At 38.1% G+C, this 12,103-nt stretch overlaps 1 protein-coding gene across 1 annotated transcript in view; it reads left to right on the forward strand.

Moving 5' to 3' along the window:
• Positions 1-12,103, forward strand: part of dom (domino) — a 485,316-nt gene that overhangs the window by 406,509 nt on the left and 66,704 nt on the right. Inside the window, exons 34-35 of the mRNA XM_067154429.2 lie at positions 6,315-6,451; positions 11,129-11,519. Of these exons, the coding sequence (XP_067010530.2) occupies positions 6,315-6,451; positions 11,129-11,519 (528 nt within the window). The remainder of the gene's footprint in view (positions 1-6,314; positions 6,452-11,128; positions 11,520-12,103) is intronic.

Consider the following 12,103-nt stretch of genomic DNA (forward strand, 5'->3'; position numbering starts at 1 on the left):
TGAATCCAGTGAAATATTTACTATTAATAGAGTATATAAACCACAGTCTTGTATTTTATAGTCTCTAGAAGAACAGTGAAGAAGGGAAATATATGGTATGTACATCTTTTTAAAATGCAGTACCCTTTTTTCCACAAAGTAGTAGTTATTTTTAACTTTCGTGCAATTTTGGACAAAATTCTTGAAAGGAAGAAGACTTTGAAGTGTGTCACAGATATGTGTAGGTCATTGTATATTTTCACTTGGGTATTATTGTATGGATTTCTACTACATTGTTATTTAGATTTGTTTCTATACCCCATTTTACTTCCTTTCTTGTTATACTACATATACTTGTGGAAGGATATGTGCTACTTGAAGGTGTGTTGCATCTTTCAAAGTGACAACTTCTCCTCTGTACTGTAGCATGAGATGCAGGATGTTGAGGCTCTCACGTCCTATGCAAGTCAGTCGGCGAGAGAACCTCAAGTAGTTAGACTAGTTTCGTGTGGCAAGTTGAAGAAGAGGTGTTGTTCTTGAAGAGAGCACAGTGGTTGAGAAACTCTGTTCATAGAAGTTGCTGACATTCCTAAAAAATATAACACTTTGTTTTCAATTTCTAGGCTGATGATCTGCGTCATGATGATAATCATTCAGTGTAAATGTAATTCTGTGAGCCACAAGGAGAAGGAAGCTCAAGAAAGACTTTACATAGAAAGTCTAAAAATTTAAAGAAATTGGCAGAGCACATCCTGTTAACCAAGCAGAAGTTTATAAGGAATACAGCTTTCACTTGTACTGGGCCTGCAGTGTTTGGGGATAGAACTGTTAAGATCCCCAGATGAAGCAAAGTATACTGTATTTGTAAATGGATACCATATGTGGGGACTAAGTTACAGCCACACGGATAAAGACGATATTCAGCCATCCAATTGAATCATGGTGGCCACTCGAAAGCATTGTCAACATCTGCCGATAGATGTACATTTTGACCAGTTGTATGCCATTCAACAAAATTGGTCTTCAAATCACAGTTAAGCATGATTTCAAATATGTTTTTAAAAAAATTTAAAAAGCAATGAACTTTAACTCAATTAGTGGAAGTTGGTATGAAGACTCAGAACTGAAGTTTGTCCAGTTCCAACACAAATCGAAGACATTTCCACCAAATTTATTTTTTCAAAATGGAACATAATACAATTCATTGATAATTAACTGCACAAAAACTATGGGAAAGAAGTAAGTTGAGATGACATATTCACGGAATACAGAACTGTTTTGTGTTTGTACCCAGGACTTGGGAATGTGGTCATGTTTTACATGTTCTGCTCTTCTACTTGTATGTTGGATTATGTGTACATTATAATCTGCTGTGATAATTTTGAAGTTTGAGATTCTAACAATATAATTGATACCACAGTGCAGAGTGATATCTGTAGTTGACATTTCAGTAAATTCATTCTGTTTACCTCCAGAAATCATCAAAAGCAGGTGCTTGCAATGAAAATGTTTGTATGAATCTACTGTCAACTCCTGTAATATTTGAACTTACTTCTCCAATAATAGGCAAGAGGATACAGGTTACATCAAAATTCTACCACTCCATTCGTCAACTACTTAGGAATGACACATTTCCCCAAGCTTCAAAGATACACTGTACTAAACATATCTTGTACCAATTCTAATGTACAGACTGGAAGCAGCAACCTGCAAAACGTCACCTACAGGCCCCATTGCAATGAAGTTCCTCCAAAAGACAAGAAGAGGCAAAATAAAGAATGACAATCTTAGAGTTTAAGCAGATTACAGTGGCATGGATAAATGAGGAAGATGGCTGCAAGTGGACCTCGAGAGCATACCATGAAAGAGGGAGGGCTCTTGAAGGTTGGAAAAGTAAATTTTCAAAGACTTTGCCAAACGTGATGTAAATTGGTAGATTATCATCAGCTGTACTGTAGATGGACAGGGCAAACTGGAGGAGGCTCATAAATACCGGCGCCTGGCTTGACAGGGTTGAGAATAGATGATGATGATGATGATGATATTGATTTCTCCAATGGAATGCCCAGGCCATTTCTGTTTTGAGATCTGAAAGCAAAGTGTAAGTCCTAGAATACACGTGATGGGACCAGGAATGAAACATAGTCAAACAAGTAGAAAAGGATGAACCTAACTAAAATGGCCAGGAACATGCTGTACAAAATGATAGACCTTATCAGCAGTATTGGACCCTAAGCAAATCCTGTAATAGAAGCCTGAATGAAGGCAATTTACTGCCTAAAATTATAAGTCTGTTTGACAAGGGGCAGAGGTATTACATTTTCAGATGATAATATTGTTGATGCCCTTTTGTACAGAAGAGACCAAGGAAGAAGGTAGGCAGTAAGGAAACAATCACTTCAGATATTGAAAGTAGGATGTACATTCACATCTTTCTCTAGAACTAATTCAAAAATATCTATTTGTTGATGGTTTTCTGTTGACTTCCTTGCCAGTCAAAATGCCGTTAAACTATTTTAGAGAGAATTTGATGAGTTCATTCATTTGCCCTAAAAAATTTCTGTTCGATCGTCATAGAGAGAATTTTGTGAAGGAGATTGATTGCCATACAAAATACTGTTAAAACATTATGGTGATGAAATTTTATGAAGACATTTCTGTATCCTATTAAACACCATTAAAACAGAAACATTCGTGACTGATGACTGATATGCTCCTACTTTACATATGATAAAATTATTATCCAGGATTTGTACAAGTATTAATCAGATATGTTGAAACATGCTAATGGTGAAATATATAGTACCAGCTCTCATGTTTCCTGTTAGTTCCATCAAAATCAATTAAATTATCAGTATTCTTCAGAGAATACAAAGTGGAACAACCAAGCACAAATTCATAAGATGGTGGCTAAATTGAAATGCATTGTAGTGATGCTATTGGAAGAAACTATAACTGGTAAATGATCTGCAGTGAAGAAGTAGTTTACTTGGCTTTGATCAATATTTTGTTTCCAGTAACATTGTAGGTGAAGCAACTGGGAGCTCATTTTTTTAAAAGTATATATACGTTATACTTTTGTACAGATTTCCTTGTGAAGGAACTTGCAGCCCATACCCATTTTGAGATAATTTCATGAAGGGACTCAATTGCCCTAAATAACCTTGTCAGCCTTTATAGATTGTTGTCTTACATTCCACGCTTCATTCTTTAGATTATTTCATTTTTATTTATCCTATGGTGTATGCACAGATTCTTAAAGAAATATAAGTAAGACTTAAATACAGTATACCAAAAAGGTGAAGGATCATAAGATGAAGAATTCCAGAATTCCAGCCACCGTTCGACCTCATCACATAAATTGATCCGTTGAATGCTCTCTTCAGCTATTCACAGTCACAGTTTCCTATTTTAATCCAAGTCTTTGGTGAGAGATTGAGTGATCAAAGCCTGAAGGATGATTATTCTCATTAAACACAGAGGAGCACCATTCACTGATTCCATTTTTGCCTCTGAATATAAGTTGTTGGTCTGTTTTCACTGAAGTTAATACAGACTTCCAGCACTATAAACTTGCTGCTAAATTTGTGCGGATTGGCAGACATATTTTGAGAAACTTCACTGAGTTCCCAAACTATATATATATGTATATTTAGATAACTAAGCAAGTTACAAATAGAAGCTCTTGACACAGTGAAATGTCGGAAGACCTCTGGAACTAAACTAACTAGATTGGCAACAAAAGGAAGCGAGTTATACATCACTAGTGTTTATAGTAATATATTTTTTTCAAAGCTGTGGAATAGAAATATTGTGTTCATCATCTAGTCTGTCTTAATTTTATCAGTGCCTGTATGTTGGTCTATGATGTGAGGCTAACATGAATCTGAAAACGTGCCATCAAGGCATCGGTTGAGACACTGAGCGATCAACATTAAAATAGAGTATTTCTTTCATTAACATGGAGATACTGAATTATGTTGGACACAACAAACTTTGCAGCATTTTGAGATAGTACATGTTTTTCTTCATAACATAGCTGAAATCTCAGTAGAACATTCCGCTGTGAAATATACTTTCATATAATGCTACGGGATGAATCTTGAAGTTATGAAAAATTGTGGAAGTCATTGATAAACTAAGTCATATTCACATGTTTGTTGCTGAGCATTTATTTTCAAAGTGTACAAATTATATATTATAATGCCAAATGGATGAACTAGTCCGTTGACAATCACAGAGATCTAGTCGTAAAAAATAATGTAATGTCTTATTTTTGTAAACAGAAACTATTGAAACTCCAACTGACTGGTAGTAAATTAAGTTCTCAGCAAAAAAAAGGAAAGTCTAGACTTTGTAATTTCATTTAGTCATGTGTTGGATGCAGTTATTTTGTGTTAGTCTCTAAGACAAGACTGAAGATTTGCTGTGAAGATGGAAGTGTATGCGAGGTTCATACATGTGATTGTCTGGAAAGTTTCATGTTGCTACTGAACAACTGTGGAAGACTCACCAAGAGTCGTGTATGGTTCATAACCGTGCAAGAGGAAAGAGAGGAAAATTATTTGATGTTATGAAATATGTCATTGACACCAGTATGTTGTTGTGATTGGAGAACTCGTTCATCCAGCTTTACCATTTTGTATTTTGTCTCTACAAGGAATCTCACCACAAGCAGGTAGCAATTCCTTATCTTTTCTTACACTCTCATTAGTTGTTAAAGGGGTGTGGCAGGTTTTATCACATGATCTATGAATGCATGACTTGGTCCATCTTTGGGCAGTCTCTATTTACTTGTATACTCCCTTGTTATCCTTTAGTCTCAACATTTTGTAGTCATTGTCCCTTCACTTCTCTAATAATCTTGATGATCATAGAGCACTTGTAGTGGTCCATGGGATTGTTGTATAAATTCATAAGAATTTATGCAAAGAACTTCAGCAGTGAAATAAGTTTGACTGGTTACATAAATCTTTTCGTATTTATTTTTCTGACTGTAAAATATTCAAGTTCTTTACCAGTGTTACACCCCAGTGTGGTATTGGGCTCATCAGTTGGATTACCAGATGCTGACTGCTAGTGTGCTATTGTACAGCATTGCATTGAGAGTGCACTAGGGGAGATATGTACCTGGACTTACTTGTATTTCACTTTTGTATATTTTTTAAATTGTTTCTAGAAGGAAATCATAATTTCATTTCACAGATCGTAAATATTAAAGTATTTGGTGGAGTATTAAAGAGGCCACTGCTACACTGGTGCTAAACACTGGTCATTTCACAGAGTAGACCCATCATGTTTTCAAAATTCATTACGTTCTTTTTCACCTCATTCATCCATTGATCTCTTAGTGTAGTATCCGTTTCTTTCTGTAGCCATATTAATATGTCCAGAGCATGTTGATCTTGCTATAAATTTAATATGGGGTTCGTCAATTCGTATCTTGAATTTTTTTTTTTTTTTTTTTTCATTTTTGATTCCGTTCTGGACGTTTTATGGGCTAGTGTCCTAAGAACTGTGTAACCTGCTTTTGGTTATTTTTGATTTAACACACTTTTCCCGTGGTTTAGAGTTGAGGGAATACAGTATTTCTTGTACAGGATTTGGTGTTTATTATTTTATTTTGAATTCTTCCTACATCTTAGTGTCATACTATTGCCGTTTCTGAACTGGGTCGTCAGATAGTATTTAAGGTTTCTCACTTTCTAGAATTATGTTCTTTCAAGAGTTTAATTCTTTCTGCTAAGAACGGACAATTGTAGAGTTGACAGAACCCACAGCGTAGAACGGTTTCAGGTCCAGAGCAACATGTACAAATTATTATGTTTTGCCACCGTTCATAGGATTCTAATAAGGAATTTATGTTTGTTTTTGTTGAAAGGAGTGTACAAAGAAAGGATGGAAGAGTTTGATACTTTACAGCAAAACTGGTTCTGTTGCCATTTTGTATGTTCTCTGCCACATGAGATTGAAACAGTATTCAGAGTGACACAAACTAATAGCCGTATATTGTATACATTTTCTGGTGTACACGTCACTTTTGAGTTCCCAAACATATATTGATTTTTAAATAATATATCCCATAGTGGTTGAATACATCATACAGTAGGTACCAACCCAGCCCCATCAGGAGCTGCAGGCAGTTGCAAAACTTAATACGTTTCATATACTGCCCTGGAATCATAATCATACTAAATTGAAAGTTTCGTTAAGGTTTCTGTCATCAACTCCACAACTGTCCCTGGTAAGAAAGGAAATGCTACTGTTTATCCACTTTAATTAATAGGTAAATTATGTGATGTTATTTTTATAAAGTTCCTGTTTTCTCCCTCTAGGCTATTCAGAATTACCTTGAACTACCTCTGAATCTAATGGTGCTGTCACCTGCTCAAACACCCAACTGGGATTTGGTAGCAGATATTGTGAACAATGTGTCACGGACTTACCGTTCACCAAAACAGTGTCGGAACAGGTAAGGAATACCATCTATGGTGTTATCATTGCAAGCTTAAGCATTCTTATTAAAAGAGTAGAACCTCCTAATTTGTCACCTTCGGGACTGAGGGCAGGGTCTGTTTGAATATCAAATGGGAGGATTATGTAACCCATGTTAAAGTTCTTGATAGGGCACAGATAAACAGTATAGAAGCCTCCATCATCAGTCACCAGCTCAGATGGATTGGAGATGTCCCACACCCCACACACAAGTGACAATAGACTACCTCAGCAGTTACCATACAGTGAAGTCATTTTTGGCAGGAGTTGCAGTGCCCCTCTGAAAACACTACAGGGATCAGCTCATAAAGACCATGAAGAGCACAAACATTTACCCCCTCACTGGCGTGCAACTACATCCACTGCTGTCCAGTAGATGGCTCATCGTAGAAGAAAACTCAAACACTCAACCACGTCCATTCGCCTCTCTCAGGTGTACCAAATCTGGTCTCACGTTCTATGCAAGGATTAGCCTGTTGAACCATCAACATTATCTGCACAAAGCGGACTAAACATGAACTGCAGGTAAAAAGCGTATACTCGGATATGAGTAACGGCCGACAACAACGAATAAAAATACAATAATAATTAGGCATACTTAAGAATGAAGAAAAATAGTAATGCTCATTTCTCTGACGGATGACATTCTAGATTTTGCTGCTATATACCTCTATTTCCTTATCCACAAAACGTCCGTAGGTGTGGAACGAAAATTTTGTTCAATGTACAAAAGAGCTCAATCGAAGACTGCTTGGTGTCTGCATTGGATACTCCACCAGGAGATTCGTAGTTTTTCATCATCGTCTTCTTTTTCAGTATTTTCTGCACTCTGAATAACAGTTGTGATGATCTGGTTGTCTAGTTCTTCTTCCATAGTGCAGCCGATATCAGTTTCAGAAAGCTACTCGTCAGCATTCTTGGTTTGAACATCAGGTTTCAATCTTTGCAAACCGTGGACAATTGTCCTTGTATGAGTCAAGTGATGTTGGGTGGAAGAAGTACAACTTTTATTTCCCCCCCTCCCTTGAGTTCCTGTTCCGGTGGATGCAATTGTGCATTATCCAACACCAAAACGACACACACAGGGAGTTGTTTTACCTTCAAATGTTGTTCAGTTGCAGACTGCTCAAAGAACCATGATTTAAATAGGTTGCTGTTCATCCAAGCCGATTTTTGTTGGTGATAATATACAAGCACAAATGGCAAATTATTATTAATAACAATGTTATTTCCTTTATGTCCCACTAACTGCTTTTATGGTTTTCGGAGATGCCGAGGTGCCAGAACTTACTCTCACAGGAGTTATTTTACGTGCCAGTAAATCTACCAACATGAAGTGTGACGTATTTGAGCACTTTCAAATACCACCGGACTGAGCCAGGATCGAACCTGCCAAGTTATGGACAGAAGGCACAAATTTATATTCTTGAAAGCCCGGAATGTTTTCGATTTGCCGATTATAAAGAGCTGTGATTTATGACTATGATTAGCACAAGTAGCAAATGTCATTCTGTCCTTTTCAATTTTGCGCTTTCACATTGGTGTTCGGTGCAGTAAGAGTTCTTTGTGGAAGCATCTTACAGTTCAGGCCCGATTCAGCAATGTTATACATTTGATCAATGTTTTTAAAATAGTGAAACAAATCCACTTGGACAAGTTCAAAACATACCACTTAGTCGAGAAGCTTGTCTCCTTTCTCCCAACGTTTTGTAATGCTACTCTTTTGTCGGAAATCACCCAGAACAAATCCAGTTGCTTTTCTTTGGATTTTTCCCAGTTCTTGAATCAAGTAATCCTGGTGAGGGTCCCTTACACTGGAACCATACTTTAGTTGGGGTCTTACCAGAGACTTACATGCCCTCTCATTTACATCCTTACTACAACCCCTAAATACCCTCATAACCCTTTATTTACAGTACCATTTATGTAATTACTCCAATGGAGATCTTTCCTTATATTAACACCTAGTACAACTAGGCAACCATCCACTATATAATACTCGTCGCCATAAGACCTATCTGTGTTGGTGCGACGTAAAGCCGCTAGCAAAAAAAAAACTATATAATACTAACCAAAGCGAAAAAATGGAAGTATCGGCCAAAGAAAGAGAAGGGCATGAAAATGAAAGATTCCTTAGGCCTCACACATCTAATGTCATCAGTGTCAGAAAATTACAGGAGACGGTTGGATAGGATATGTGAAAGTGAGGAGCATCGCACAAGTAAGGAGAAACAATGCCAGGACTCCGCTAAGGCTCCTTTTATAGTTACATGCCACATGCTACACGCCACACGCCAAGCATGTGAATTAACATTGTTTAAATGGGACCATTTTATACTTACCTGCTCGCGTCTCGCGGTCGTATTCTCCCGCCAGGCATGTGACTGAGGCGGGTCGGGACGAGCAGGTGGCCGCCACGCCTGACATGTCACGCCGCGTGGGTGGGACCAAAACCTTATGGGAATGTTTATAGTTGATGCTTCATGCCGAGCGGTTCAGTGCAGTTTGTGGTCTAGTCGAGTGCTAACCAGGGCAATGGATGCTGGATTAGATACGGAACTGCTCATTAGCGAATGCAGTGTAGATCGGTATTATGGGATCCAGGTAACGAAGACTACAAAAATCGGCGTGGGAGTAAATCTGCAGCGTTATCACCCCTACGTATGAAGAAAGATTCATATAATGCACACTCTCGAAACCAAACCGATTCGGGTCAGTCCCAATTGAGTTATGTCCTCCCAAATCAACCTTCTACATCTTTGTCTGATCCAGATCAATTCCAAATTTACTATAATGATCCACATCAACGCCGGCCATCATATATTTGCCTAGATGAATCTACACATTCTTGGAAATCAGCAAGTTCTGAAGTCATGAAATGATTAGTCAGCAATATACAAAGGACATGAACTTTACTCAAAGCTAAAGTTACAAACATAATGTTAGAAATAATCTACATTTAGTTTTTTACATGGTATTTTATACAATGCTCTTTGTATTTAATACATCTGTAGATTGTAGTTTCACAGAACCGCTCTATTGGACGAATGGGCAGGAAGTCGTTTTCTTGTAATATGGAACTGACATTATATTTTTCCAAATAATTCATCAAATGATTTTGGGGTTATCCTATAGTAATTAAAAACATTGTTTCGTCCTCTCGTAGGTCAGTTTAAAGGATTTTGAAAGCTCCTATCATATACTGTATATTTGAATGTTCAGAGGATGAAAACTGAAATGCCTTTTCCTCTTTTTTTTTTTTCCTGCCCTTATCTTGCAGAGGTATGCAGCTGCGAATATTTTAGATGTAAACTCTGCCATTGTACCTGCTCGACAGATACGAAACTATAAAAGGGTCCTTTCCAAGTGCGAACGCCACTTGCCTGGCTTCAAGCATGTGGCATGTAAGTATAAAAGGAGCCTTAGGGCCCCAACGTAGCTCCCAAGTTAAAGAGCCTCTTACGTTAGGCAGTGGATACCGTGGTTGTTACTCTACTGCCCCCACCCAGAGGGAGAGGGTCAGATTAACAGTGTACATAAAATTGTGGGAGTTCAGTATGTAGTATGACCTTGTGAGATGGCTCATTGTTCAGATCATAATTTCAGGACCTCTGTAAAAAGAAAAATTTGTTGCTCTAGGTATCATGTTTCTTTACATAAAGAAATAAAAACGGTTCAAGAACCTCTGAATTTCCATGGTAATAATGTTAATAATAGTATGGCTTCAGCTATCTCGTATGCACATTTTTCTTTGATGTCACTTAAAACTACCTTTACATCAATCTTGTAATTCCATTTAATTTACAAGATGTTAAAGCAGAACAGATCTCAGTTAGCAAGTTTAGGCCTGCCTGTTGAGGTACATATTATTAATTGTATGGCATTACATCACTTTACAAATCAGTACTGTAAATAAACAATTACTTTACAGACATCTTGGCATCCAGAAAGTCTTGTGAGGGCACCAGGGTAGGGGTTCAGAGGACACCCTTCAACAACATGTGTGACTGTCTGCCTTGGGAGCCTGCACTTACATTCTGCTGAAGGGATTATGCCCCCATTTGAAGAGTAAATCACCACACCTGTCATGATTGGACCATATTCTATTTAGTGTTGACCACACCTTGCAAGGCTTGTTTCTGGCACAGAGAAAACTGTGGAGCTGCAAAGATACACTGTTGCACCATTCTTGAATCCAGGCCTGTTTAAGATTTAAATTATGCTCTACGAGGCTGCTGGCTCTTCTCATTGGTGGACGTCTGCTGCTGATGTCCTCGTAGATTGGTAACTGTTGATTCGTTGAAGGTTTCTTGAGTGGTGGTGCCCGTGCATAGGTACTTGGACTCAAATATCCCATACTGAACTGAACATCAGCATTGTCATCTCTTGGCACACCACGTCACTACAACTGTTGAGATACAGACTTTATCCGATGAGTGTGTTCAGTCAGACGTTAGGACATTACCTGCCTCAAGTAACACGCAGGAGCACACGTCTGTACATACCATTTCTTAGTAATGAACTCCTATGAGTCCATTGTGGACTACATGAGAATCTCACCTCTCTCTTTTCACTGATTCAGCTGTGTTATGCCTTTGGAACCACAATATTTTGAGCTCCTGTACTAAAGATGAAATTATCTCTGTTGTTTCAGGTACGAGTGTGTGATTGCTCCTCGTGAAGAGGGTAGGATTGTGAGCGATCCAAGCACAAAGAAGCAGAAGAAGAACAAGGCTCTCCCCAAAACTCTCCAACAGACGAAAACGAACCGGCCGATGAGGACAGCACAATTGTACGTCCAGGATAACCACCAGTCCTGGAGACAGTTGATGCAGCAGCGGTTTGAAGTGATCAAGGCCATCGCTAGCAAGAGGAAGCCTACCGTCAAGCCCTTGCTAGTGAACCCAACCATGAGGAATCCAAAGCACGCTGCTGTGCTAGCTGAATGTGGCATCAACTACGATGTTCCTCTGACTCCTATAGAGATAGCTAACAGAAGGGCTGAGAGGATTGCAAAGGAAAAGCAGAAGAATGCCCAGGCCGCAGTAAGTTATAGCCTTCCTTCCCTTTATTATGTCAACTTCTAATTAAGCAAAGACAGAAATCTATGACGGGTCTATGTGGTTAAGAGTGGGCTCTGTTCTCATCTGTCCCTGTTCTTCTAATGTCCTCTTAACAAATTGACAGCCAACATTGTATTTCTATGAATGAATTGTGTAGAGAATATACAGCAGTGGCAGCTCGTGACAAAGTTTTTAGGGGGTTCACAACAACATTTTTGTTCATGTCTCAAATCAGCAAAAAGTAACATAGGTACATAAATCACTTCACTAAAAGTTCCTTGTATGGTTCGTTTTTCACAAATAATATGGTAGAACCCCTATAACCAAGGATAAATTTTATACTAGACTAATCTGTTAGTGTAGAACAAAAGGAAAATTCATAATAACTTTACTGCACTGCGAACATTGAAGGAGGCGAGCCCTATTCTTGATTTTTAAATAGCACGATTTTCACCTGGGTGTACCGTATTTACAAACCAATTTTTTAAAATAATTGTTCCCGAATTGACCCCAATAGTCTCCACATTATCTCGGTTAATCAGGGTTCTACTGTAGCACATGTTAAT

Source organism: Anabrus simplex, chromosome 10 (genome assembly GCF_040414725.1).
Source record: "Anabrus simplex isolate iqAnaSimp1 chromosome 10, ASM4041472v1, whole genome shotgun sequence".
In the NCBI taxonomy this organism is placed as follows: Eukaryota; Metazoa; Arthropoda; class Insecta; order Orthoptera; family Tettigoniidae; genus Anabrus; species Anabrus simplex.